The sequence below is a fragment of the Neofelis nebulosa genome, chromosome 14 (genome assembly GCF_028018385.1).
Source record: "Neofelis nebulosa isolate mNeoNeb1 chromosome 14, mNeoNeb1.pri, whole genome shotgun sequence".
Taxonomy (NCBI): Eukaryota; Metazoa; Chordata; class Mammalia; order Carnivora; family Felidae; genus Neofelis; species Neofelis nebulosa.
Genome location: NC_080795.1, coordinates 83,299,614 through 83,326,381, shown reverse-complemented (window position 1 = coordinate 83,326,381; position 26,768 = coordinate 83,299,614). Strand labels below are relative to the sequence as shown.

Below are 26,768 nucleotides of genomic sequence, written 5' to 3'. Positions count from 1 at the left end.
CGACCAGAACCTGCTCTCTTCCAGGGGTGGCGATCAGCACATACGCCAAGTACTGCTACCACAAGCTGCAAAAGGCGGCCCTGACGGGGGCCAAAAAGGTACGAGCTCCCCTAGGACAGCCAGGCAGGGGTGGCAGGCTATGCCGGTGACACCCAGGCAGGGTCCAGAAGGAAGCCTTGGCAAGCCACCCCTCACATCCTACTGAGTGTCCCACTCACCTTGAGCCCAGCCTGCACATTCGGCTTCGGGGTGGGGCGTGTGACAGTTCACAGCACAGAAAGTGCTCCAGGGAGCCTACCTAGGCAGGCAGCTGGGAAAGGCCTCGGGCAGGGGCTGCACCGCAAGTTGAGGAGCCACTGCAGGCAAAGGGATGTGTAGCTAGGCCAGGGCATCAGGGCACCGGCCCAAGTGAGGGTGGGACGCATTGCCGCAGCAGCACCAGCTGCCCCAGGCCTGTCGCCGTCATACTGGTGCGGGTGAGGGGCAGAGAAAGGCACAGCACGTGGGCAGGCTAAGAGACCACCCTTCCCAGAAGGGACCCTCCCACCCTGGCAGACTGCCTCTGGACCCAGGGGAGGCCCAGCCTCGGAATGCAGGGCGGGCTCAGAAGACGACCATGTGCCCCTTCACTCACACTGGGCCACCCACCTGGCCATGATGGTCCAAGAGCCCAGACCCCCCACTGGTAGCTGTGCGGGTGGTCCCAGTAGTGTGCTCCCCTAGCCACTTCCCTGGCCCCCATTCTGCTGCTGGGGCCTCTTACTGCCTGGCAGAGCTGGACAGCCACACCCCTCCCACAACCTCTCATCTTCCCTGCCCTGAGCCCACATTTTGCGGCACCCGTAGAGGGGCCTCAGTCACACCAAACATCTGGACCTTGTTCCCTGGTCTTAGGATTTGTGGCCATCTTCTCCCTTCTGTCCACTCCCTCCTCCCTTTCAGCCTACCACCCCACCCCTACCCAGGAAGCCCTCAGGCCCTCCTATGCCAGACCTTTCCCCAACTATTGAAGGCAGCTGTCCTGGAGCCTGGCTGTCCCTTCCCCTTCTCCCTTTGAATGCACTTCTGTAGTCCTGCCTCTAGAAGCTGCTGCCTGTACCCACCTCAGGCTTTCCCCCCCTCACCTCTACCCCAGGGTGGTCTCACATGGCCCAGGTCAGCCAGCCTGGGCTTCCCACTGCCACAGGCAGCTCTCATTCCAGGAGTCCTTCCCCTCTTCCTCCTGTGTGACCAACAAGGGCCACCTAAAAATTTGGGACAGTGTAGGTGGCCCAGCATGTTGCCCCTCCCCCAGTGACTTGGGGACCAGGGAATTGCGGGTACCGCCAGCTCTGACTGGGCAGATGTCTGGAGTTACGGGGGATGAGAGGGCAGGGGAGAAGGGAGGGTGGCCGAGCCAGAGGCAGCCCTGGGAGGGGTACAGGGCACAGGGAAGGCTGGGAGCAGGGCAGTGGGGCCACACCGAGACGGAGAGCTGGGCTATCTTGGCAGGGGCTGAAGAAGCCCAACGTGGAGGAGATCCGGCACGCCAAGAACGCTGTGTTCAGCCCATCCATGTTTGGCAGCGCGCTGCAGGAGGTCATGAGCCTGCAGAAGGAGCGCTACCCTGACCGGCAGCTGCCCTGGGTACAGACACGTCTGTCTGAGGAGGTGCTAGCGCTCAACGGTGACCAGACGGAAGGCATCTTCAGGTGCCCCGCAACCTGGGCCCTGGGTGTGGGAGCCTCGGGTGGCTGCACTGTGTGTCAGGCAGGCAGGAGCCGTCAGACACCAGGACCACTGGGCCTACCTCTGTGCTTCAGCCCTGGGTTTTGGGGTCCAGACCCATGCCCCTGCCTGGGAGTAGCCAGAGAGGCCCTCCACAGGAGGCCGTCATCTGAAGGTGGGGAGGGACACCCTGGGGCAAATGGGCCACTAGGTAGCCTGGAGAGGCAGGGCAGGGCCCTGTCCTTAGGAAGCAAGTCAGAGAGTCGTCCCCTTGAATGGCAGCACGCCTGACTTTAGGCAGGGGGGTCAGCCAGAGACCGTTCCCGAGCAGAAATGGCCACCAGGGTCCCAGAAGGCACTTGGACAGCAACCACAGGCAGAGCCAAAGACGTGAGCCTAGAAAGACACAGCAACAGCAAGCAGACTGCTCGCCTGTGAATAGGGATGATAGCTCCTGTCCTGAGGGGGGAATGGTACAAGGCCCTCCACCCACGCCCCAAGAGAACAGCTGGGGAAACAGGCTTGTGGGTTTGATCCTCAGTGGCCTCGGTGATAATGGCTTCCGCACGGGGGTGGCTAGCAGAGTGGGGAGGGACAGCAGTCAGCATGCATGGGGTAGGAGCCCCAAGCCACCTCTCTCCCTGGTGGAAAAGAGGCCAGTCTAATGGGGAGGCGCCTGATCAAGGGCAAGACAGATTCCAACTCGGTGAGACTCACCCGTGTATTCCACAGAGTTCCTGGGGACATTGATGAAGTGAACGCCCTGAAGCTACAGGTAGACCAGTGGAAGGTGCCTACAGGCCTGGAGGACCCCCACGTCCCTGGTGAGCCCATTCCCCTAGGAGCTGGAGCAGGTCTGGGCCGTTGGAACAGTGTGGCTCCCGGTCCATTTCCAGCACAGACACCCCCTGCCCATCAGAGTCTCCCCTGGGGCCTCCTTCCTGCAGCCCTCCTTCATTCCCTGCACAATCCCCCAGGCCTCCAGGGCCGGCCTGGGCAGCCTACCTGGGCTAGGTGGACTCTTTCCAGTCTGGTCACGCCACTTGCCTCCCCTCCCCGACACATCCCCTGCCTCGCCCTTGCTCCCACTACAGGGGTGCCTGTCGAGCAGGCTGGGCTGAGCCCTCCCCCTCCCCCCTGCTCTGTGTCTGTAGCGTCGCTGCTGAAGCTGTGGTATCGGGAGCTGGAAGAGCCCCTGATCCCGCACGAGTTCTACGAGCAGTGCATCGCACATTACGAGAGCCCTGAGGCCGCCGTGGCCGTGGTGCACTCGCTGCCCCGCATCAACCGCCTGGTGCTGTGCTACCTCATCCGCTTCCTTCAGGTATGCGGTGGGGCACTCCCCCCCCCCCCCCCATCCCTCCCCGAGCACTCAACACGCCAGCCTGGGCCCACCCTCCTCTCCCTTCCGCAGGTGTTCGTGCAGCCAGCCAACGTGGCCATCACCAAGATGGATGTCAGCAACCTGGCCATGGTCATGGCGCCCAACTGCCTGCGCTGCCGGTCGGACGACCCGCGCGTCATCTTCGAGAACACTCGCAAGGAGATGTCATTCCTACGCGTGCTCATCCAGCACCTGGACACCAGCTTCATGGAGGGCGTGCTATAGCACGTGGGTCCCAAGGACCGAGGGTGGGGACAGAGCCGACGCTCGGGTGTGCGCCCGGGCAGGGGAGCACGCCGGGAGGGGGGAGGGAACGCCCCAGCCGCGGAGGCAGCATGCCAGGCCCCGCCCATGCCCGCCCCAGCCCTGGAAGCCCCCAGCTCTCCCACCCAGGCCCCGGGCCTGAGGTCGCAGCCAGGGCAGAGGGGTTGGGAAGGGCGTCTCTGTCCGCACACCCCCCTCCCACCCCGCTGCCTCGTGGCCAGTTCTGTGGGCACCGCCCCGCCCACCACCGGCCGGTCAGCCCCGAGAAAGTGCCTTCTGTTTCCTGGAGCCAAGTGACACTGCCCCTCCCGGCCGGCCCGAGAGCACATGCCACCCTCCCCTGGAGCTGGGGCTCCTGCGCTCAGCCTGGCCCTGGCCTGGACCCTGCCCGGCTGCCCCTCTTTCCTCTGCCCCTCCCCGGTTCCCCTCTGTTTCCTTCCTGGCCTGCAGCCTCCTCCTGCCCCCTGCCACCTGTGGCCTCCAACGTGGAGACCGTGGGAATTTGGGGGCCCCAGGGCACTGGGCTGTCCCATCACCAGAGCAGGGCCTGGCAGGCTCTCTCTAGGTAGGGAGGGGCCCCCAAACCAAAGTCCTCTGGGGTCGGGGGCAGGGTTGAGCAGGCATTCTTGGGGCAGGGTGGGGGTGGGGGGCAAGAGTATTTTTTTCTTCGTGTAACTATAAATTCAGAATCTATCCAGCACACCAACCCGCCTGTGTATAGAGATATAGAGGGAAAGATATAAGAACTAAATTTGCTAATGACATAGTTTTAACCCAAATGCTATTTATCTCTGAGCCGTCCTAGCCTGTCCTCTGCAGAGCAAGTTGATCTCACTCCTTCATTTTCTTCGCCACTTTCTTGGCTCCTGACCAAAAACCAAACCCTGCCCCATCCCCATCTGGGACCTGCAGTAGAAGAGAGGGAAGGAACCCCAAGCTGGGGAACCAGGGAGCGCCCAGGAGTGCCCTTCCTCAAGGCCAGAGCTGGGGGTAGGAAGTACCTAGACTCTCAGTTTGTACATTTTCCATTTTGGAATTTTGAGTTCCAATTGTAAAACTTAATTTCTCCCCAGTTTATATATATATACATATATATATATATTTTTTAGAGTTGAGTTTTTATTTATTAAAAACAAAAAAGCCCAGCCCTGCCGTGGCCCGGGTGTTCCCTGAGGTAGCGTCCTCAGTCGGGTGGTCTCCGGGCCTGGGGTGGGTGGCCCGGCCACAGACTCTGGCTCTGACGCATGGACTCAAGAGGTGACAACACTATGTGTGAATAAAATACATATGGACACTTGAGAGCCATGGTCACTTTCTGTCGACTCCTGTTCTTCCCGTCGCAGCAGGGCTGCAGGGGGCTGGTTTGGGGGTTGGGCAGCCCACCACATAAGCCAGCCTGTGGGCTGGCACAGTCACCTGGGTGGACAGACCAGAGGAGAATGCGGGGGGGGGGGGGGGGGGGGGGGAGAGGTGGGCTGCAAGCAAGGCTGGTTCCTGGGAATGAGGGCCAGGGAGGAGGCACCAGGTGGGTGCTGGGCCGCCCTGCGCCTTCTGAGGCCCCCGGGGTATGTATCTTGACCTCTTTATAAAGGCCTGTTTGCGCGGGGAGTGGGCTTTTTGCGACCCTCTCTACCCTCAATCTGCCATAGATGGCTAGGCAGTGTTGATTCCGAAGCTGCTTGAACACGCAGACTCGGCCCCACCAAGCTGACTTTCTGAGCGGTAGGCCGAGAGGCCAGTGCTGGCGGTTGGCCCCCGAGGGCAGAGGGACAGGGACAGAACCTGCACTCCCGCCAGGGCCCCGTTCCCAGTCCGTCTCGCGTGCGCACCCCGCCGGCAGGTGGTCTCTTTCCCCCACCCCCACCCCCACCCCACCCCGGCGGGATGGCAGGACGGGCCGCTCCCGCAGGCCAGAGAATGAACAGCGTAGGGGCTGCCCACGGCCCTGGAATCCCGCGCGACCCGGGAAAGCGAGCTCCGCGACAGCTGCCGGAACCAAAGTGTGAGGCCGCGGAGTCGCGGGGAGGAAGGCTGTTCACGCAGCGCCAGTCCCGCGTGACCCGCGCGCCGCTTCCGGCGCGGGAGGAAGATGTGGAGGGCATGCAGGGCGCTCCGGCCGTGCGCCGTGGTCTTGGCGCGGTCCCCGGGGACCCGGGCCTGCGGCGGGGGCGGGGGCGTCTCCTACACGCAGGGCCAGACCCCAGAGCCCCAGACGCGAGAGTATTTTTATTATGTGGATCATCAGGGCCAGGTGGGCCGGGAGCGTGGCCGGAGCGGGTGCACCGGTTAGAGAGGTGGGGCCAGAGAGGGGGCGCCTGTGAGAGGGGCGGGGCCGGATGGGTGGGCGGGGTCTCTAAAGAATGAGAACTTGACTGCTGAGGTGGGACCGAGAGTTGGACCGCCTGGGGCGCCCGGTCTCAGCCCGAGAGGGGTCGCCCCGCGCCCCGCCCCCCAGCAGCCAACCTGCCACCCGTTGCTGCGTCTCTTGCGCTCTGCATCCCCAGATCCTGCCCGACCCTGTGATCCCCAGCTTCGGGTCGCCCTGCCTGTTTTGCAAGCCCTGGCAGGGGAATCATCCAGCATATCCGGGAGGAAGCAGGTCCGGGAGCCTCCGCGGAGGAGGTGACACATCTGATTAGAAACCTTTAAGGAGGAAGGGAGAGGTACAGGGAGGGCATGGCAGCTCAGGAACCCGCACGGCCCGGAGTGCGGGATAGATGCAGGAATGTTGGCAGGGTTCCCAGGTTTACTTTCCACTCGCCTCCCTGCACACGGCGTGCACAGGAGCGCAAGGAGAGTGGACACTGGCCCCGGCTCAGGCCTGCCCAAGCCTCCCCGCCCTGGGGCCGACTCTGTCGGGCTTCCAGTTGGGACTCATGGGCCATGGCCTGCCCCTCTGTCTGCAGCTTTTCCTGGATGACTCCAAAATGAAGAACTTCATCACCTGCTTCAAAGGTACCGGTGCAACTTCTTCCCCACCTTTCTTCTCCCTTCGGCAAGGCCCTGGCGGGCTCTGCTCCCCAGCCTGCCGACTGGCCCGTCCGAAGCAGAGGACTGGGCATCCTGTGCTCATGAGCCCTGCTGTCTAGAGTGAGGCCAAGGTGGTGTGCCCACATCCGGCGCCAGCCCGTGGCGTTGCCCAGGGCGCGCCGATTGCCTGGGGAAGTAGGGCCCCGGGTAGGGTAGCGTGGCATGGTAAGCAACCGTGTCCTTCTCCTCCAGACCCACAGTTCCTGGTCACCTTCTTCTCCCGCCTGAGACCCAACCACAGCGGTCGCTACGAGGCCTCTTTCCCCTTCCTCTCGCCCTGCGGCAGAGAGCGCAATTTCCTGCGCTGCGAAGACCGGCCGGTGGTCTTCACGCACCTGCTGGCCTCGGGCTCCGGGCCCCCGCGTCTCTCCTATTGCGGCGGCGGTGAGGCCCTGGCCGTGCCCTTCGAGCCGGCGCGTCTGCTGCCTCTGGCCGCCAACGGCCGCCTCTACCACCCCGCGCCAGAGCGAGCGGGCGGCGTGGGTCTGGTGCGCTCCGCCCTAGCCTTCGAGCTTAGCGCCTGCTTCGAGTACCCGCCCGGCGCGCCCGCGCTGCCCTCACACGTGCGCTGGCAAGGCCGCCGCCTCGCCCTCACCATGGACCTGGCCCCGCTGCTGCTCGCCGCCTCGCGGCCCTGAGCCGCAGGCAGGAAGGCTGGCGGCCGCTGGTGCCCCTGGCCCCGCCGAGGTCCCGCCCCCTCTCCCCTCACCGCTGTGGCCCGGGCCGCGCATCGCTGCGCACGCGCCACCGAAAGAGCGCGCCGGCCGAATGCGCGTGCGCGGCAGAGGTGCACCGCGGCTCCGTGGTGCTCGGCGCTGTCCGAGGTGCTGCCGCGGCTTCGAACGCGAGGAGGGGCGGGGTCGCGGGCCCTTCTACTCCCCCCCCCCCCCCCCATCCCCCGACACCTCGGGCCTGGGGCGTCCTTTGGTTCGGCCCTCGCCTACAGGGGCAGGCCCCGGCGGCGCGGCTGGAGGCGCAGGGGCTCCAGTACGCGTGCGCGAGCGGCGTCCGCCCCTCCCCCGCCCTGCACTGCTCGGTGGGCCTGGGCGCCTCGGGCTCAGCGGGGGAGCCGCGCCGCGGGAGCGTCAGGTGAGGGGGCGCCCGACCCGAGGTCAGTGGGCATGGGGGTGGGATCGGGGGCCTTCCCGGCTATGTCCCCAGGGCGCATCGAGAAGGGGAGGCGACCTGGCGGGGACCACGCCCTGCCCTGAACTGGCCCGGGACAGACCCAGCTGGAGGGGATGCAGGTGACACCATGGGGGATCGAGGCACGCGACTTGGGCTTCGCACTGCTCCCGAGGGGGTCGCAGGGCTTCCTCGCCGCTCTCGTCTCCGCACAGATGGGTGCCCTGGAGACGGTAACAGCCATCGCAGAATCCTGTGTGTGACGCCCCGCCCCCTGCCCAACCGAATTAGAGGGCTGTCCGCTGGGTAAAAGGATTTCTGGGCTGGCCTCCTCTGCTCTTCCCGCCTGGGCCCTCATCCCTGCTCAGGCCGGCCCTTTTATTCCAATCAGCGTCTAGGGGGTGTCCCTGTGAACAGTGCCTTGAATCCTGAGGAGGAAGCCAAGAAGCCCCTCTACTTAAGAGGACTGGCTGCTGGAGCCTGATTGGGCAAGACCTGAACCAGCCCTTATGCTCAGGGAAGTGGATCCCAGGAGCCCAGAGTATGCCTTTAGATTCTCGGGCTTTCACGCACATCCTGAGACACCTGGGAACTGACTCTGCCTGGGCCAAAGCTATTCCATTAAAACTTTTGCTGTGCCTACCTCATTTCTAGTGACTTTAAATAATCATATGAGTTACAATTTAGAGCAAGATTCGAACAGACATCAAGGGCACTTGGTCCCTTTCCACATGACTCACTCTTGCTAGCAGAGAGACTTGGAAAACAGGCAGTTATTCAGAGTGGGGACCATTTGAGGAAGGGCTGGAGGCTGCATGACAGCACACCCTCAGCTTTGCTGTCCCTGGCTCCAGACTAGCTGGCTTCTCAGCCCATGTCCCCACCTTTAAAACTGGACTCACTGTGCCTGGAACTAGACACAGGTCTTCCCATCTTTGTAGGGTCACCGGTTCATGTGCATAAATCCCCAACACACTATATATTCCTTTACCATCCAGGAGGTCACTGCTCCCAGAGCCCACTTGGGAACTATCCTAGAAACCCAGTTGGTGGCCCAAGGCCCCTCTTTTACAACCCAGCTGTTCCAGGGCCCTTCCTACTCCCCAAAACAGAAGCACTATTCTGGGAAACAGCAGAGAGAACATAGGCCATGGCTCGTGAACTGACTTTCCTATTGTGTATCACAACCCCCAATTGTCTAACAAGTTCCTGAGAATTAACCCTAATTCTGTCTAAGCTGTTCCACCCACCCTCACCCCCACAAGGGCTTGGGCAGGGGCTGGCCAAGCTATGCTTGCATTTTCCTGTGGCTGGTGGCTCCCAGGATCGGTTCTACCCATGTTTCCCATCAACATACATCAGGTGGGTCCCAGGGTCAGGAGACAGAGCATGAGTTCTAGGGATAAAAAAGGACTAGACTTAATGCTGGGTCAGGGTCAGGTGAAGACAAGGACACTTGTGGTGTGGGGCCTTGGGCTTCGTCTTGGGGGCACAAGACTTCTGCTCTGGGCTCTGCTTTTGGACATCTCCATGTGGACAAGGAGAAATGTCTTCCTAGAGCCTCTTCCCCTTCTAGCCTGCACTTGGGTAACTGGGTCCTGGGCTTCACCACCTACATGTTCCCAAGCCCACACTTTGCACCAGGCTCTTGTACCTTAGAGTCAAGGAGTGGCTAATTGCTAGAAAGTAGGGACACCCACATGCATGAGTGCAAAATCCCTTACAGTGCCAGATGGAAATAGATGGGAAGAGAAGGGGGCTGGGGTGGTGTTGGCTCTCCCCACATGGCCAGTGTGGTAAGACTAAGAACTCTGGAAATTCTAAACTGGAACCTGATGCTCCAAATCTTCATGACTGTGTTTTTGCAAAGGAAAAAAGCCAACTTTTTTGTTTGTTTCTTGTTTTTGTTTTTATCGGTTGCTTGAACTGATTTATAACTTTTCAGAAATTAGACACAGGGTGTGGGCCTCCATCCATGTTCTTCGCTGGCTCTCAAGTGTTAGGGGCAGGCCTGCCAACCTGTGTTTCAGGAGGCACATCACATCCAGGGTGGACTATAAGGAGGCCCGTCAGGAGGTTGCAGCTTCGTGGTCCGCGGCCGATCCCGCGGGAGATGGCCCCGGGAGCGCCCACATTGCTGCTGCTGTGGCTGCTGTGGTTCCCTGGCTTCCCGCCCCGCGCTGCCGGCTGCCCAGCCGCCTGCCGCTGCTACAGCGCCACAGTGGAGTGCGGCGCCCTGCGGCTTCGCGTCGTCCCGCCCGGAATCCCACCCGGGACGCAGGTGGGCACCGCTTGGGGCCACTGGGCCGCGGGCTAGAGGTGCCCGCGACACGGAGGGAGGGGTGTGTGAATGTCCCTGTGGGTGCTGGAGAGCCCCAGGGGAGGGAGACTCCCTCAGCAGGGTAAACACCCTCCCACCCTCCCTCCGGCCCGCAGACGCTGTTCCTGCAGGACAACAGCATCGCGCGCCTGGAACCGGGCGTATTGGCGCCTCTCGCCGCCCTGCGCCGTCTCTACCTGCACAATAACAGCCTGCGCGCCCTGGAGCCAGGCGTCTTCCGCGCGCAGTCACGCCTGCTAGAGCTAGCGCTCACCGGCAACCGGCTACGCGGCTTGCGAGTTGGCGCTTTCGCGGGCCTGGCCCAGCTGCGTGCACTCTACCTGGCTGGTAACCAGCTAGTGCAGCTGCTGGATTTCACCTTCCTGCACCTACCGGTGAGGGGGGAAGGTGGGCAAGGGCAAGGGTCCTCCGATACCTCCACCTGCCCTGCGGGGCTGGAGCAGTGAAAGGGAGAAAAGTTAACCCAGGTTAGCTCCGTAAGAAGGGGACCTGGCCGCCAGGGCCCCTTCCCCTGATGATGTGCTGTCCTTCCCTCAGCGACTGCAGGAGCTGCACCTGCAGGAAAACAGCATTGAGCTGCTGGAGGACCAGGCCCTGGCTGGGCTTTCCTCACTAGCATTGCTTGACCTCAGCAGGAACCAACTGGGCACCATCAGTCGTGAGGCCCTACAGCCCCTGGCCAGCCTGCAGGTCCTGCGCCTCACAGGTACCTCCTGGGGAAGGTTCTCATGCCAAGGTATCTTCCTCGGCCACAGTGGTGGCAGTGGGAAGCAGGCCCAGGTGTGGAGTGGGCTTTGATGGCAGTGGCTCTGAATTCCAGACCATCCAGGAGCGCTCTGCAGGGTCATACCATCACCTGGACCCATCCATGGGCGGCTGATAGGAATGGGAGTGCTGGAAGGGGCACAGCTCAGGGACTTGGCCTAAGGACTAAGACAGAAAAGGTAGAAATCCTCTGTTGAGGGATTGGACACTCGGGAGCTATGGGGGTGACAGAAACTGGAAAGACAAAACTAGGGCTGGCATTTCCAGGACACAGCACCTGAGGACGAGGCTGACAGGATTGGTGAGGTCTCAGTGCTGTGGGATGCCTTTGGGGACACCGACTATCCACCCAAGTAATGGGACTTGCTGCAGGGAGAGACTTCAAAGGAGCAGAGGCTTTCTTAGAAATTAGTGAACTGGACCACGCAGCACAGAACTGCAGGGGGAGGGAAGAGCTTGCCCACACTCCAGGGAGCTTGAGGTCAGAGAAGAGGTGGCAGGGCCCCCTCTCCGGGAGGCGGGAAAGGGGTTCCGGTTCTGGCCAGCAGAAGCCCAACTGCACAGGTTGTTCTGGGACCATTCCTGAGCTACCCGTCCGCCACTGCTCTGCCCACAGAGAACCCATGGCGCTGTGACTGTGCCCTGCACTGGCTGGGAGCATGGATCAAGGAAGGGGGCCAGCGGCTGCTCAGCTCCAGGGACAAGAACATCATGTGTGCAGAGCCCCCGCGCCTGGCACTTCAAAGTCTCCTGGACATATCTGGCAGTAGCCTCATCTGCATCCCACCCTCTGTACACGTGGAGCCGCTGGAGGTGACGGCCAACCTGGGTGAGGACCTGCGCGTTGCCTGCCAGGCTTCCGGCTACCCGCAGCCCCTGGTGACCTGGAGAAAGGTGGCCCAGCCTCGTGAAGGGCAGCCACGGGCCCAGATCCAGCCAGAAGGCGGGGCACCGCGCCCCGGCGGGCCCGGCGCCTCTGACACGGGCAGCGGCATGCTCTTCCTCACCAACATCACCCTGGCCCACGCTGGAAAGTACGAGTGCGAGGCCTCCAACGCCGGCGGCGCCGCCCGCGTGCCCTTCCAGCTCCTGGTCAACCTGTCCCAGCAGCAGCAGCTGCAGCTGGCGCCCCCGCCGCCTCCGGCCGCCGGCCCCGTCAGCCACGAGCCCCTGCAAGAGGCCGGCAGCATGGCCTTCCGCGCCCTGGGCCTGGCCACCCAGACGGCCATCGCGGGCGCCATCGCGCTCCTTACGCTCACGGCGCTGCTGCTGGCGACCATGATCTGCCGCCGGCGGCGCAAAAGAAAAAAGGTGCCGGGACTGCCGGGGGAGGGCGCGCTGTTCGTCAACGACTATTCGGACGGGCCCTGCACCTTCGCGCAGCTCGAGGAGCTCCGCGACGAGCGAGGCCACGAGATGTTCGTCATCGACCGTTCCAAGCCACTCTTCGCCGAGGGCCCGACGGAGGCTGCCGATGGCGCAGCAACCGGGCCGGCGCAGGGCCTCCCGCTGCAGCCACCGGCAGCCTACGAGATCCACTGCTGAAGAGTGCGGCCCAGAGGGGCGGGCGGGCGGGCGGGCGCTCGCTGATGACGTAGTCTCCGCGGATTGGCAGGCCCGCGGGCTCGCCCCGCGCATGCTCCAGCGCAGTCAGTAAAGGGTAAAAGCTGCGCAGTGTGCGGCGAGCCATGTGTGGGATCTGGGGGCCCGAGGGCGGGGCGCAGGCACCTGCGGACCCCAAGCTCTGCGGACAGAAGCCCTAAGGCGTCAAGGGACGGTGGCCGAGGAGGCTCCCCACGGCCCTACCGAAGCCCTCCAGAAAAGATCCCTCCAGCATCACCCTCATCGCTAGCTCTGCAGGTCCGGCCACTGGCCCGCCAGCCTGCTGGAGGACCTGGGGCCTCCCCAAGGTGGGAGAGGCGAAGGGCTGTGGGGGTGCCCGGGAAAGGGGGAGGGGGACAGCAGACCGGAAGACAGCTGTTACCCAGTGGCTACGCTGGAGGGGACAGCAGAGCCAGTGACAGGTCATTCTGACCAGTTAGGACAGAAAAAAACACCACAAATTTAAGTTCCAAACACACTGCACATTTGTACCTTAATGACACCCGCTGGCTCCAAAGCCCAGCCAGGTTGTCTCCCGGGTGCCAGGGCAGAGAGAACCATGAAAGGCTCCAGTGCGTGGGGACCCGACCCACCTTGAAGCAGGTCCCTGTTCCAGCTTCAACCCCAGAGCAGTCTGTTCTTGGGAAGGGCCCAGACAGAACACCCTCTCAGCTCACAGCTGGGACCCCAGAAACATTCCAAAGAGAGGACCAGGACACCAGAGGGCAGCCAAGTGCACCCAAACCAAGCCTGGCCTTAACAGGCCTGGAATCCAGCCCTTAAGCCCACAGTCAGCCAGTCAGGGGAACAGGTACAGGGCAAAACCTCGCAAGGTGCTCCACCAAGCATCGGAAGGCTGTGAGAGCCCAAGAGCAAGGAAACCAGAGACCAGTGACTCCGTGTCAGGCCTCCAACAGGGTCCCAGCAAAGGCTCTGTCTACCTAAGGCAGGGAGGGGTCTCCAGCAGCCCTGAACACCAGGACAGCCTGGAGGTCATAGGCTGAAGTAGTCTGCGGCCAGGCGCCCATAAATGTCAGTGGTCCAGAGCACATGAGCACGACCTGAGGCCAGTAGCAGCTGGTGCAACTCCGCCTCCACACGAGCAAACTTCTCCTCATTGATGGAAGCTTCCAGCAGGACAGAGGCAGGCGGTGGCCAGGGCAAACCCTCATAGCAGTCCACAGGGAAGGGGTGCACCACCGTGCGTAGCTCAGCCTGCACTACTGAATCCCGTAGGAGCTCCTTGAGGCCCGCCATGGACAGTGGGTTGCCATAGAGACCGAGGTAGCGGAGGCTGGTACAGCGCGTCAACACAGGGAGCGTGGCCAGCAGCTGGGTATCAGCAAGCTGGCACTCAGTCAGCTCAAGGTGTAGCAGTGTGGCTGCTGCTGCCTGCAGCAGACCCTGGAAAGGCTCCAGCTGGCTGCCGGACAGGTCGTTGCCACTAAGGTCCAACTTCTTGAGGTGGACAGCATGGGGGCTCCGTGCCAGGAAGCGCAGATCCTCGGGCAGCAGGGCACAGAAGGCCAGCTCCAGGCTCTCCAAGGGACTCTGCAGGGTGCTATAATAGGGGACACAGGTCACAACCAAGTAGGACCAGGGCAGGGTCTCGGAAGAGGGGAAAAGGACAGGGCAACAGTGGGGCTTGCTCACCTGAGCAGCTGGTCCAGCCGCCCCGAGAGAAGAGAGGAGCCCATGCTGAGCTCCCGCAGACAAGTGAAGCGGCCCATCTGGGCCAGGAAGTAGCGAAAGTTGTCCTCGCCATCCACAGAGGGCTGCCTCGAGTCCCCATGCACATAGTGCAGCCGTAGGCTGGCCAGGTGCTGGAATCGGGCCACATGTGGGATGATAACAGACAGGCCACGCAGGCCCAAGTTGTTAAAGCGCAGGTCCACACGGCGCAGGCAGCCCGCATCCAGCAGCTGCAGCAAAGCCACAGTGTTGCGCATGGGCAGGTCCTCAGCCCGCAGGTCCCGGCAGCAGAGCCGCAGGGGACTGCCCACACTGCTCCGGAGTGCCTCCCGCAGGAACGAGTAAGAGGCCCGGTTCACCCGCAGGTCCACACGAACCTCCACAGGAATGGGGGCTGGCCCAGGATCCGCAGTCCCGCCCTGCTGCTGTGCTATGCAGGTGCGGGCCACGGCTGCTGTGCAGTCCCACATGCTCATGGTGCCAGGGTCCTGCTCCACGCCGTCGTCCAGTAGGCCCGTCATGTCCAGCACCCGCAGGGCATGCTTCCTGGGAGCACGGGTAGGCTGAAGCAGGAGACAAAGAAGCAGAACCCACACCCACTCCCAGCCACCTTGGGACAGAAGCCACATGCCTGTTTCCGCACTGAGCTCTTGCACTCGCCTGGAACCTCAGGGGGGAACCCTCTCTGTACCCCCCATGCCTGAGAGCCCCTCAGGTGCACCCATACCTGCAGAGAGGCTGTGTGCCAGCCTCGGTCTCTGGGGTGTGGAGCCGGGCTGTCAGCCCCAGGATCACAGCCTGCATGCTCTCTGTGCTGGGGCGCTCTTGCAGCAAGGCCCGGCTGCAGTGAGCACATTCCTGCAGCAGCTGCTGGAAGCTGAGCAGCGGGAAGGGCCATGTGTGCACCAGCTCGCGAAGCACAACAGTCTTCTTGTCCATGAAGGCCACCTTGAACAGCAGGGGGAAGAGCTCTCGAGGCAGCAGGGGTAGGGCCTGGCAGGCAGCTGGCTGACACTGGAGCACCTGCCGCGTGCTCAGGAACACAAGCGTGTGCATGGCGCCGGGCCAGGCAGGAAGCCACCTGCAGGGAAGGGCCCTTCAGCGGGGAGGACAGACCCCAGGCCTCCACCCGGCCATAGCCTCCTCCATCGCTGGTAGTGGGGAAACCCAGCGTGGTGCTTAGCACAGAGTTGGCACTCAATGGAGGACTGTGGCACCAAAAAGCAAGTGCCAGGTGCCTAACAATGGGTTGAACTGAATGAAGATAGGAACGGGGCCACCCCCCCCAGTTCCCTACTTCCAGAAGCATGGTGCCTCTTTAGGAAAACTTAGCCATCAAACAGTACATAAATAGCACAACACCAAAAATGACCACTTGCCTGGGTGTGCTTTTGATGACGGTTGCTCTGCAGGACCCCCCCCCCCCCCGCAACATCTGTACTTCAGACCTCACAAAGCTGCTTATCAGAGATCCTCTTTTCTTCAAAACTAGAATAAGGCTCACAAAGCACACAAACACTAGAGGGGCTAAGATACTCCCAAGGGGCAGGAACCTGCCCCACCCTCCTCCAGCTCTTGCAGGTGGTCCTTGGACAGGAACTGGAAGCACTGACGCAGCTTAATAAATACCAGCATAGGTAAAAAGCACTGGTACCCAGGGAACATTGTGTCCAGACAGCCTGAGTAACCCAAGCCTTCAGCATGACCCTCAGTCCTAACTACTATGGTCCAGTAGTACTGCCAAGCATGGAGATCTTTGCAGACTTACAGAAAAACAAACAGCAAACCTCATCCACCAAAGTCTTTGTCACCTGTCTAAACATCTCCCTTTTCCCTAAAAAACCACGTGACCCTCACACCTATAGGACTCATAAGACCCCAGGCCAGGAATTGTTCAGATGGGTAGAGGCAGCAGCAGAAAGCGCATCCAAGTTAACAAGGGGCATATAAAAAAGGCCTGGGACCCCGGGGGGTACCTGGATATCAGCTCTGTTACTGACTTCAGCAGCAGTAACAGCCAGTGGACTCTCAGCGGGCCAAACATCTCATCCTCAAAACTGCTTCCCAGTCATCCCCCCAGAAACAGATTAGAAAACTAAGCCCTAAATCTTGCCCGGCCAAGGTCACAGCCTGGGCGATGAGCTCAGGGAAGAGGGAGCAGTCGGGCCCCAGAGTCCCTGTTCTTCCGGACCTCATACACAACGAAAGTCCTTAGGGCACTGGTTCTTGAGAAGCCCCGAACGTCAACCCTCGGCCTTGCTCTGCCTGTAGACAATTCTCGCGAGGACGACTCATACCTCGCTGTGACAGGACAGACCAACCGAGCACCTGTCACGAGAGGAAACGAAAGCAGCCAGTGTGGTCACCATGGGAGGAGCCTCTTGTGTGGTGGCCACCGCCCCCTCCCGCCGGCCCGCGGCTCCCGGCGTTTGCCCCAAGACGCCCCCCGCCCGGTTCCTCCCGGGCTCGAGCCGAGGGACACCATCAATGCGACGCCCTCCTCCTCCCGGACGGGATATGCCCCTCGAAGCCGGTGCGTCGCCCCCCGGGGCCCGAGGTCGCTCTGCCCGACGCAGGGCTCCAGATCCTTCCCCACCCCGCGAACGAACCGCCCGACTCCCGCTCCCGCCTCCCGGGCGGCGCCCGCCCCGAGCACCCGCGCCTGCTTCGTGCAGCCAGGGAGGGCCGGGGGCGCACGCCGCCCCGCTCCATCCCCAGCCGGCCGCCCGCGCTCACCGGCCCCACAGCCGCTACGACCGCCACCGGCCCCGCCTCACGGTCCGCCGCGCCCCGCCCAGCGCCTCCGCGCACCGCGATGACGTAGCCACCACCCATTGGTCTTCCCATGAGGGTCCCACTGATTGGCTGCCCCGGAGGAGGCTGCCCAGACGCCCCGCCTCCGACGCTGCGGGACGCCCCCATTGGCTGGCGGCCGGCGTCTCCCTCGCGGCGGGAGATTTGCGGAGCCCGCGGCCGCGGGGCGAGCGCCATGGAGCGACTGCGGGACGTGCGGGAGCGGCTGCAGGCTTGGGAGAGCGCGTTCCGGCGGCGGCGCGGGAGGCGGCCGGGCCAGGTGCGGGCTGTCCGGGGACGGGGGGTTGAGGGTGCGGCCTCCGGCTGACGCGCTCCCTTCACAGGAGGACGTGGCGGCGGCGCCTGAGGATACCCGGGGTGAGCCCGCTGACGCGGGGCGGAAGGAGGGGCGCAGGGTGGGTGGGGCGACAGGCGGCCCCCCAGTAACCCTTCACCCCATCCCTAGCGCTCTACCGGGAGTACCGCGCCCTGAAGGAGGCCCTGAAGGAGGCAGAAGGGGTCGGACCCCGCGGCCCCAAGCAATCGCTTCCCGTGCAGGCAGAGGAGGTACCCAGGCCTTGACGCCCCAGCCTCCCGGCCAGTCTCCTGCGTGGCAGAGCCCAGAGGAGCCGTGAACGAGCCTGTGTGGGGCACAGAACATTGGGGGAGGACTGGACATGGTGGAGGAGGGCCTGGGGGCTGGGGAAGGGAGCTGGGGACAACTCTGCCCCTCGCACCAGCCTTTCTCCGGCTCGGACTCCCACCGCCTCTTCTTGCAGGTGCCAGAACCCAGCTGCTGGGGGCCCCACTTGAATCGGGCTGCGACCCACAGTCCACATCCTCCTCTTTCTGGGCCAAGCCGGCCAGGGTCTGTGCGGGACTACGGAGAGAGGCTTAAGGCCAACCTCAAGGGCACCCTGCAGGTGAGAGCTAAGAGCCAGGCAATCAGTGCATCCAACCTGTACCCAGAGCTGCTCTCCACTCAGTGACCGGACCCCCAGATACCCTTTTCTGCTAACCCTTCCACGCACATGTGCCTGTGCAAACGTGCACACGTACGCTCTTGCAGCACTAATCAGGCGGAAACTTCTGGGGGGAGTTCAGGTCGGCGGCAGCCTGGAGACCTGAGTTCCTGCTTGTTGGTCTGTTCCCCCGCACCCCCACCAGGCTGGGCCAGCCCTGAGCCGCATACCCCGGACTCCACGAAGACCCTCGTCCGAGATGCCCACCCCAAGGCCACCAGGTGCAGGGGCTGCCCTCATCTCTCCAGAAGAAGTCAGTGAGGTGCCCTTGCAGCCTGCTGGGCCCCAGCTGAGGCTGGGCTGCCTCCAGCAGCTACAGGCATCCTTGAGCCTGCGACTGGGCTCCCTAGACCCTGGCTGGCTGGAGCGGTGTCACAATGGGACCCCAGATTTTCTGGGGGCTTCGAAGGCCTGCCAGCCTAACTTGGGTGTAGAGCAGTCACAGTCTCTGACTTCATGTGTCCCATCTGTCCCTGGTCCCAGCACTAGCCCTGAGGCTCAAGCCCTACAGACAGCTGGAGTCAGTGCAGGGAGCCCCCAACCTGGCGACAGTCAAGGCAAGAGGTGGGCACCGAATAGAGAGCCAGAGGGGAGCCCTGCACAGGCCCAACAAGACAGTGGCCAAGTAGGACCCCTGCCTGAGGAAGCTGGGACTGCAGAACATGCAGAAGACCCTTCGGGAAAACCCCTGTGGGCACAGCGCCCCAGTGGCGCCACAGCCTCCAGGTACCACAGCTTCAGCCTCCCAGTAGGGTCACCTTAAGTGGAGCCAGGTTGGGGCAGGCTTGGGGCATGGCCCACTTGTACATCCCTTCTAGAGTAGCTGTGCCGAACGGAGGTAATTACGTGCGGCTCAACATGAAGCAGAAACGCTACGTGCGGGGCCCGGCTCTCCGGGGAAGGCTCCTCCGCAAGCAGGTGAGGTGCTGGCAGGCACTCCCTTCACCCCTACTGCGTCTTGCCACGTGACCCTCTCTTATGGCCCCCAGATGTGGAAGCAGAAGTGGCAGAAGAAAGGGGAGCATTTTGTAGGTGGTCGGCCCAGAGCCACACTCAAGAATTCTTGCTTCCGGTGTGGGCAGCTAGGCCACTGGTCATCCCAGTGCCCCCAACCAGGTGAGATCTCTGCTCTGGTGGTGGGCCGGGCTGAGGTTTTTGGAGAGGACTTGTACTCTTGGGGGGGGGGGGGGGGAGCACCTGTAGCTCAAGTGAAAGATTCTATCTGCTTCTTCTACCTAACCTAGAGCATACCCAAGCCCCCCAGAAGAAAGGTGGTGAGAATGAAGACGACACACAGACCCTGCTCACTTTGGAGGAAGTAGTCCAGAGGACAGGTAGTGCCAGCTGCCGACTCCCTGGTGAATGAAGGGGTGGAGGGCAGGTTGTAGCTAGGTATGTTTTTGCTAGAATGACCCCAGCCCAGCCTGGAGTTCCCACACCACCCTTTTCCATCTGTTTCTAGTGAGTGAGAAAGATCCAGAGCCTGTTGGGCCTGAGCTGTTGGTCACCGTGGAACAGCCTGTGCCCCGGGTGCCCTGCCTGCCCCCTACCGTGCCACCACTTTACCCACCAGGGCCCTCTGGGCAAGTGGCAGGTGAGCAGATGCTTTTCAGCCGAGAGCCTTTACTGGGGGATGGGGGCAACTTGAGGCCATGCTGACCAACACCTGTGTCCACAGAGACGCCAGCTGAGGTATTCCAGGCCCTGGAGCAGCTAGGGCACCGTGCCTTCCGCCCCGGACAGGAGCATGCGGTCATGCGGATCCTCTCTGGTGAGTTGGCTGTTGGGGGATGGGACAGGGCCAAGGCCTGGCCACAGGATAGCACACTGACCCTTGTTCCCACCAGGCATATCCACACTGCTGGTGTTGCCCACCGGTGCTGGCAAGTCCTTGTGCTACCAGCTCCCTGCGCTGCTTTATGCCCGGCGGAGCCCCTGCCTCACACTGGTCATCTCTCCCCTCCTGTCTCTCATGGACGACCAGGTGCGCAGACGGGACCCCTCCAGCACATGCAGAAGGCAGGAACCAGTGCCCACGGCTCTTCCGACCCTTTGGGGCTGCTGTCAGTTACTTGGCCGGAGCTGTAGAGAGCTCAGCTATTCTCAACCTGCCAGCTCTGTCCATAGTCCCCGGCCTGGCAATGGTCCAAGGGCAGCAGGGACACAGCTGGCCAGACCTGAGTCCACCCCCAAGAGGAGCAGCTCTAGGGAGGGAGGACGTCCCCAGTGGGGCCTGTCTGCTCTTGGCACTCCTGAACCAAGGCTCACAGGGGTCTCTGAATCCTTAGTCACAGGATCTACGAGCTGGGATTTTTCTCCCTAGGGAGCCCAGGTTGAAGATGGCAACAGCTGTCAGGCCAAGCACCATTGAGCGTTGTTTGAGGAAGAGCAGGGGAAGGGTGGCTTGCAACTGGTTGTCCTTTTGTACCCACAGGTGTCTGGCCTGCCCCCATGCCTGAAGGCAGCCTGCATCCATTCAGGCATGACCAGGAAGGAGCGGGACTCTGCCCTGAAGAAGGTGAGGGAGGGGCCTTACACAGCAAGATGGGTAGGGACAGAAGGCAGGCCCTCGATGATGCTCCTGACCTTGCCGTCCTCAGGTTCAGGCGGCCCAGGTGCACGTTCTGATGCTGTCACCCGAGGCACTGGTTGGGGCTGCGGCAGGGACCCCTGGCTCCCTCCCTCGGCTGCCTCCCGTTGCCTTTGCCTGTGTCGACGAGGCCCACTGCCTGTCCCAGTGGTCCCACAACTTCCGGCCCTGCTACCTGCGTGTCTGCAAGGTGAGTCTTCTTTGGGGTACAAGCGAAGGGGCAAGGGAGGGTGGGTGGGGCACCTTCACTGGCTCCTCTCCCACACAGGTGCTGCGGGAACACATGGGTGTCCGCTGCTTTCTGGGTCTTACAGCCACGGCTACGCACAGCACCTCAAGAGACATGGCTCAGCATCTAGGCGTGGCTGAGGAGCATGTCCTCAGAGGGCCAGTCACCATCCCCACCAACCTGTACCTCTCTGTGTCCGCGGACAGGAACCCAGACCAGGTGAGTGGACACACCGGGGCCTGGCAGAGGCACTGCCTCTGACAGCCCGTGCTGACCGCTGTCGCCCACCAGGCTTTGGTGACACTGCTGCAGAGTGATCGTTTTCGCGACCTGAACTCTGTCATCGTCTACTGCAACAGACGCGAAGACACGGAGCGCATTGCTGCGCTGCTCCGCACCTGCCTGCGTGAGGCCTGGGACCTGGGGCCTAGAGGGGAGGTCAGCAGGGCTGTGCCCCACGGACCTGCCCCAGGAACACGTTCTACCCAACTGTCTGTGTCTTCTCTGCAGGCCAGGCCCCGGAAGCTGTGGCCGAAGCCTACCACGCCGGCATGTGTGCCCGGGAGCGGCGGCGGGTGCAGCAGGCCTTCATGGAGGGCCGGCTGCGGGTGGTGGTGGCCACAGTGGCCTTCGGGATGGGGCTGGACCGGCCAGACGTGCGGGCCGTGCTGCACCTGGGGCTGCCCCCCAGCTTTGAGAGCTACGTGCAGGCTGTGGGCCGGGCTGGACGGGACGGCCAGCCCGCACACTGCCACCTCTTTCTACAGCCCCAGGTTCTTACTTGCCCCACTTGAGCTCCCCCCACCCCACCCCACCCCACCCCACCCCACCGCCCCACGTTTACAGCTATTCTTTCACAGGGTCAAGACCTGCAGGAGTTGCGTAGACACGTGCATGCCGAGGCCTCCGACTTCCTTGCCGTGAAGAAGTTGGTACAGTGCTCGTTCCCACCCTGCACCTGCACCCATGCCCAACAGCCCCCAGAGCAGGAGGGAGCCAAGAGCCAAGACAGGCCTGTGACCGTGTCCCCGAGCGAGGCCGAGCAAGCCAGCAACAAAGGCCTAGCCCAGTGCCTGGGTCATGAGCGGGCACTCCCAGTGCAGCCGCTGGTGCAGGCCCTGGACATGCCTGAGGAGGGTGAGGAACTGGGGGCAGGAGTGGGTACCTCCCCACATCCCCACGTCCCTGTGTCCCCTAAGCCCTGCTCTGCCTCCAGCCATTGAGACCCTGCTGTGCTACCTGGAGCTACACCCACAGCGCTGGCTGGAGCTGCTGGCACCCACCTATGCCTACTGCCACCTGCGCTGCCCTGGGGGCCTCCCCCAGCTCCAGGCCCTGGCCCGCAGGTGAGCACACATCCCACCCCAGGCTGGGGCCAGGGACACAGGACCAGGGCTGCTAATCACATATCCCTTTCCCTGGGACAGGTGTCCTCCACTGGCGGTCTGGTTAGCCCAGCAGCCACAGGAAAACACAGGTGAAGAAGGAAGCTATTCCGTAGAGTTTGACGTGGTTAAGTTGGCCGACTCGATGGGCTGGAAGCTCGCCCCTGCAAAGCAGGCTCTCCGTCAACTGCAGTGGCACCCAGAGCCCGGGACAGGTGAGCCTTGCCCCCAACCCTGCTTGGACCCAGCCCTGCTTGCCGCCCTCCTGCCTGTGTCTCACAAGCTCTCTGGCAGGTGCACATCGGGACACAGGGGTGCTGGTGGAGTTCCGGGAGCTCGCCTTCTGTCTGCACAGCCCCGGAGACCTGACGGCCCACGAGAAGGACCAGATCTGTGACTTCCTATATGAACGTGTACAAACCCGTGAGCAGGAGGCCCTGGCACGCCTGCGACGCACCTTCCAGGCCTTTCACAGGTGCAGGAGAGGTGGGCGGGGCCTGAGGCCACCCCCACTTCCCCCTCTGGTGAACCTCGCTGACAGATTCCTCTCACCCCAGTGTAGCCTTCCCCAGCTGCGGGCCCTGCTTGGAGCAGCCTGATGAGGAGCACAGTGCCAGGCTCAAGGCTCTGCTCAGCAGCTACTTCGAGGAAGAGGGGCCAGGAGGCATGGAGGACGAGCAGGGCCCAGAGCCAGGACAGGCCAGGGTGAGTGCCAGCCCCTCCTGGGGGGTTGAAGAGAGGACACAGGCCTGCAGTGAGGTCAGGCAGCAAAGTGCGTGCACACGCTTACACGCTCTGTCTCCTGCCTTGCACCACGGTGGGCTGTGCGGAACTTGGTTCTGTGGAAGCGTGGGCTGGCCTTACGTGCCTGCCACCCACAGATCCAGGACTGGGAGGACCAGATACGCCAGGACATCCGCCATCTCCTGTCCTCGTGGCCAGACCAGCAGTTCTCGGGCAGGGCTGTGGCCCGTATCTTCCATGGCATCGGTGAGGGCCTGGGAGGCTGGGTTCAGACATGGGCAGGGGCCAGGTCTGGCCCAGAGTCCTCAGGGCCGTGTCTCCCACTCCACCACAGGAAGCCCCTGCTATCCAGCCCAGGTGTACGGGCGGGACCGGCGTTTCTGGAGAAAACACCTGCATCTGAGCTTCCGTGCCCTGATGCGTTTAGCTACAGAGGAGATCCTGCTGTGGGGCCACTGACCACCCTGCCGCAGGCCAGCCCTGCTCCCCCATGTCACACACAGGGGGCTGTGTGGCCACCGTGCGGAGGGAGCCAGGTGTGGCAGTTTATCAGGGAAAAGAGAAGGGACATTTGTGGCCAAGACAGTGACTGACTACCTGGGCAAAGCCCACCACCAGAAGCGGGGCGAAGGGGCCCCAAAACGCGGAATAAAAAAAGCTCAAGTCATTCTTAGGAACCCTCTTTTCTTATGGGGCAGCCCCCACAGCCTGAGGACAGCCTTGCCCATCACACATCCCAGACAGCTAGGCCGTGGGCACGCTCAGCTTTATTAGGTGGGCTGGCCACCCAGCTCAGGCCAGGGTGCTGGGTGCCAGACCCAGATACAGAATGGGCATGCCTGAGAGAGCAAGGAAGAGGGAGAAGCAGAGATGCAGCCCCAGGCTGTCAGCCAGGGCTCCAGCCAGTGTGCCCAGGAACAGTTTCCCCAGCAGCTCCAGAGTGGCCAGGAGGCTGTAGTGTGTGGCCTGCGAGGGTGGGGTGTGAGATCAAACGAGGGCTTGCTTGGATCCCAGCCCTGCAGCCCCTGGGCATCCCAGCCACACCGTCTTACCTGCAGGGCACTGGGTGCCAGCTGGCTGCAGTGCATCATCAGGGTGAATGTGGTGGTTGTAACCAGGCCCCCCAGGAAGTGTTGCAGACACAGGCTCAACAAGGCTGCCCCTGGGAGGGCCAAGATCAGTAGGGCCCGGGACTCTGGACTCCTCCCCTCCCGTGGCCTGCCCCTCACCTCTCAGGACGGTGCTGGGGCCCAGCCTGACCCCCGGGGTGTCCAGGTGGAAGAGCAGGGTGGTCTGGCAGGCCAGACCACCAAGACGGAAGCGAAGCACAGACCTCAGCAAAGGCAGTGGTTGCCTGGGGTGGGGAGATGGGGCAGGTCAGGGAGTGTGGGGCAAGGCAGGTGTGAGCAGGTGGGTGGGGCAAGCTGAGGAGGGCTCACCAGTGCCTGGCCAGCAGGGCCCCGCCCAGGGACGAGCCTACAATGGAGCAGACCACAGCGCCCACACCGTTCCACAGGCCCAGCTCTGGAGTAGAGATGCCATGGTCCAGCAGGAAGAGCGGAAACAAGCTGCTGGCACCCTGCTCACCTGTGGGGAGAATGCCAGCAGGGGGGCTGCCCACCTCTCTTCATTTGGGGCCTCAGTTGCCTTCCCCTAGCCAGGCCCCTGCCTTGCCCCTGTCCTGGGCCACGGGTGCCAGGAGACAGCTGGGACTGGGCATCAGCCAAGCGTAGGGTCAGCATGAAGCAGCATCTGAGACCCAAGGGGCTATGGCTGGAGCTCACAGAAGCCACGCAGCCAGAGCTGGAGAAGGACCAGAGGCAAACCCCAGCTGCAGAGCCAGGCTGAGCTCCAGCCTACAGTTAGTACCCCAGAAGGTGGCCACAAAACGGGTTCCAGGGCTCCTGGGGATCCACCTGCAGGCTCCCTGCTGTTGCCTGACTCAAGGCCTCACTTACCCAGTTTGTAAGTGAGCACAAAGCCTGCTGTCCACAGAGTACCAGGCATGGCCAGCAATTCCTGCAGAAGGTGCAGGGTGCGGAGGGGTCGTTCTGAGGGCTGAGATACAGGCAACTGCTGCAGGGCTGGTGCAGCCCAGACCAGGGCAGCAGCCAACCAATAGATGGCAGCCAGGAGCAGAAAGAGCAGGGGCCAGGAGAGGGTGGGCACGAGGGCCAATAGGCCCCCTCCCGCCAGCACTGCCCCTAGCTTATAAGCGACCACCTGTACTGTGTTACCAGGCCCTAGCTCGGCTGGCTCCAAGAGTTGTACGGCCAGCGTGTCCAGGGCCACGTCCTGCACAGCCGCACCCAGGTTCAGCAGCAGAAGCAGCCCTGCCACGGTGACAGGCAGCCCAGCCCGGCCACCTTCTGCAGGAGGCAGGACTGCCAGCAGCCCACACACCAGGCCCAGAGCAGCCGTGCTGAGCATCAGCCAGACCCTCAGGGAGCCCCGCGTGTCCACCAGTGGGGCCCACACGAGTTTAAACAGCCACGGCAGGTACAGCACTTTGGCCAGTCCCACACGTGTCAGGGAGAGGCCACGTGCCCGCAGCAGCACGGGCAGCAGGCCGGACTGCAGCCCATAGGGCAAGCCTTGCACTAGGTAGAGCCCGGCCAGCGGCAGGAGCTTCCCATGCATGGCCAGGAGCGCGGGGAGCCCGAGGGCGAGTGCTGGGGGATCAGGGGCTGGGGCTGGGCCTGGAATCTGGTGGCCCGGGCTGGGTTCAAGGCCAGGTCAGGGCCCGGATCGGAATCAGAGGTACGGCTTGGAGTAGGGGCAGGCAAAGCGGTTCCGGGTGGGGCCCGCTCCGGTCAGGATCAAGTCAGGGATCATACGGCGTCATGGCTCTTGGGCTGGGCCAGTCAGGTCAGGGCTGTGCAGGCTGGCGTCCGGACCGGTACCCTCGGGTCCGGAGGCGGCGCGCCCTCCATAGACCGCTCTCTACGCAGCCGCGAGATGCGGCGGCCACAGAGCTTGAGAAGCGGGCCAGAGCGCCGGCCGCCCTCGGGCGCCCCCCCGTGGCCACTCCGGGCGCGGCCGGGGAGCCTTGAGCACGCGCCGCGGGCAGCCTGGCTGATGTTGAGTCTGTGGCCCATCCCGGTCCTTCCCAAGGTTATCAGGTCCGGCTCCCAGACCCCCTGGACCCACACCCTAACTCTGCAGAAGTGCTTGCTTCCTTGGTGCCTCACCTGGAGCCTGGTTCTGCAGTGTCCACCGGGTCCTTCCGGCAGCCCCCACGGTCTACTACTGCTTACTTCCGCCGCTGGCACCCTCGCCTCCTTCTGGCTGTGCTTCCGGTGCCTTCCTCTAGCCAGTGGCCACAGAGGACCATGAAAGGCAGGTTTGTGTGAAAGGTCTCAGCCGGAGGGACGCAGCCAGCTGCTCCCCGCGACGCCCTCTAGCGTCCAGTGACAAGGCCAGGAGAGGAGGGCAGACAGGCCCAAGTCCCGCCTGACTCCAGCCGGCTCTGTGGAGGCAGGCGCCCCTCCAAGCGTTTCATGCCTTCTCTCCCCTGCCCAGAGCTGCATCCCAGAGGGCTCCCAAGGCCCAGAGGAGGTAGCGGGTGTGGCCCAGGGTTAGGAACCACCTCCAGAGCAGACAGAGCTAGAGTGCTAGTACTGGCTCCTAACCCTTGACCCCGAGGCTAGCCCAACCCTGAGAGCAACAGCTGGTGCAGCCACCGAGTGGGTCTCCTGTCACTTCGACAAGTTTCCTCGTCTGTAAAAAGGGGACTGCCATCCCTCCGTAAGAAGACTGCAGTGACCCACAGAGCGCGCACACCGTAGACACTAGTCCTTGCTCCAGTGGCAAGGACAGAGGGCTGCACACCCGCCAGGGCCTGGGCCTCCCCAGGGTACCCCTTTGTCAGCATTTTACACACTCGTGTTTCCCGGTCCCTGCCCTTGGGCGCTTGGGCGCTTGGGCTTGGGAGGGGCCTCCACCCTCACTGGCCCCAGGACTGCATTTGCGCTAGGATATCACATCTCACACTTCAAATCCATACAAACAAAGCAAGAGTCGCTTGCTCATTCTTCCTCCCCTCCCCTCCCCTCCCCTGCTTTCCAGCAGCCTCAGGTGGCAGCACCAGGCCAT

General features: G+C 63.0%; 6 protein-coding genes across 19 annotated transcripts in view; 4 read left to right on the top strand and 2 right to left on the bottom strand.

Annotated features, from left to right (window-relative positions):
- The window catches only part of ARHGAP39 (Rho GTPase activating protein 39), a 110,692-nt gene extending 106,038 nt beyond the window's left edge, over window positions 1-4,654 (top strand). For all 3 annotated transcript variants that reach the window (XM_058699481.1, XM_058699480.1, XM_058699479.1), the window contains 5 exons: window positions 25-98; window positions 1,492-1,691; window positions 2,440-2,531; window positions 2,862-3,031; window positions 3,122-4,654. In XM_058699481.1, the coding sequence (XP_058555464.1) occupies window positions 25-98; window positions 1,492-1,691; window positions 2,440-2,531; window positions 2,862-3,031; window positions 3,122-3,316 (731 nt within the window). In that variant the 3' untranslated portion in view covers window positions 3,317-4,654. The remainder of the gene's footprint in view (window positions 1-24; window positions 99-1,491; window positions 1,692-2,439; window positions 2,532-2,861; window positions 3,032-3,121) is intronic.
- A 774-nt stretch (window positions 4,655-5,428) lies between these two features.
- Window positions 5,429-7,024, top strand: C14H8orf82 (chromosome 14 C8orf82 homolog). 2 transcript variants are annotated; one of them, XM_058699522.1, is made up of 3 exons: window positions 5,429-5,606; window positions 6,262-6,310; window positions 6,578-7,024. In XM_058699522.1, the coding sequence occupies exons 1-3, from the start codon at window positions 5,445-5,447 to the stop codon at window positions 7,021-7,023; spliced, it is 657 nt and encodes a 218-aa protein (XP_058555505.1). In that variant the 5' UTR covers window positions 5,429-5,444; the 3' UTR covers window position 7,024. The 2 variants fall into 2 exon arrangements, with proteins under 2 accessions (XP_058555505.1, XP_058555506.1); XM_058699523.1 differs by having other exon boundaries at window positions 5,448-5,649.
- Window positions 7,025-7,145: 121 nt separating this feature from the next.
- On the top strand, window positions 7,146-12,286 carry LRRC24 (leucine rich repeat containing 24). 3 transcript variants are annotated; one of them, XM_058699495.1, is made up of 5 exons: window positions 7,146-7,474; window positions 9,456-9,791; window positions 9,947-10,225; window positions 10,389-10,557; window positions 11,233-12,286. In XM_058699495.1, the coding sequence occupies exons 1-5, from the start codon at window positions 7,154-7,156 to the stop codon at window positions 12,159-12,161; spliced, it is 2,034 nt and encodes a 677-aa protein (XP_058555478.1). In that variant the 5' UTR covers window positions 7,146-7,153; the 3' UTR covers window positions 12,162-12,286. The 3 variants fall into 3 exon arrangements, with proteins under 3 accessions (XP_058555478.1, XP_058555479.1, XP_058555480.1); XM_058699496.1 differs by having other exon boundaries at window positions 7,338-8,872; XM_058699497.1 differs by having other exon boundaries at window positions 7,368-7,474; window positions 9,541-9,791.
- A 393-nt stretch (window positions 12,287-12,679) lies between these two features.
- LRRC14 (leucine rich repeat containing 14) lies at window positions 12,680-16,770 on the bottom strand. Of its 9 annotated transcripts, none has more exons than XM_058699503.1 (5): window positions 16,647-16,770; window positions 16,208-16,238; window positions 14,638-14,858; window positions 13,872-14,473; window positions 12,680-13,779 (listed from the first exon to the last, which is right to left on the bottom strand). In XM_058699503.1, exons 1-5 carry the CDS (start codon window positions 16,755-16,757, stop codon window positions 13,212-13,214), a joined length of 1,533 nt encoding a protein of 510 aa, XP_058555486.1. In that variant the 5' UTR covers window positions 16,758-16,770; the 3' UTR covers window positions 12,680-13,211. The 9 variants fall into 9 exon arrangements, with proteins under 9 accessions (XP_058555486.1, XP_058555485.1, XP_058555487.1 ...); XM_058699502.1 differs by having other exon boundaries at window positions 13,872-14,456; window positions 14,638-14,991; window positions 15,887-16,238; window positions 16,647-16,732; XM_058699504.1 differs by having other exon boundaries at window positions 13,872-14,456; window positions 14,638-14,991; window positions 16,102-16,238; window positions 16,647-16,732.
- RECQL4 (RecQ like helicase 4) lies at window positions 16,702-23,340 on the top strand. The gene is given in 23 exon segments (XM_058699477.1): window positions 16,702-16,983; window positions 17,048-17,081; window positions 17,170-17,270; window positions 17,483-17,626; window positions 17,871-18,467; window positions 18,470-18,643; window positions 18,715-18,841; window positions 18,970-19,083; window positions 19,188-19,319; window positions 19,404-19,496; window positions 19,573-19,709; window positions 20,160-20,243; window positions 20,326-20,505; window positions 20,584-20,763; window positions 20,836-20,950; window positions 21,055-21,317; window positions 21,405-21,681; window positions 21,761-21,890; window positions 21,972-22,144; window positions 22,224-22,404; window positions 22,487-22,634; window positions 22,811-22,919; window positions 23,008-23,340. Coding segments are annotated over 23 exon segments (3,846 nt in total). The 5' UTR covers window positions 16,702-16,755; the 3' UTR covers window positions 23,133-23,340.
- An 82-nt stretch (window positions 23,341-23,422) lies between these two features.
- Window positions 23,423-25,755, bottom strand: MFSD3 (major facilitator superfamily domain containing 3). The gene is made up of 5 exons (XM_058699520.1): window positions 24,632-25,755; window positions 24,113-24,260; window positions 23,903-24,027; window positions 23,726-23,835; window positions 23,423-23,639 (listed from the first exon to the last, which is right to left on the bottom strand). Exons 1-5 carry the CDS (start codon window positions 25,311-25,313, stop codon window positions 23,466-23,468), a joined length of 1,239 nt encoding a protein of 412 aa, XP_058555503.1. The 5' UTR covers window positions 25,314-25,755; the 3' UTR covers window positions 23,423-23,465.
- Window positions 25,756-26,768: the final 1,013 nt, after the last annotated feature.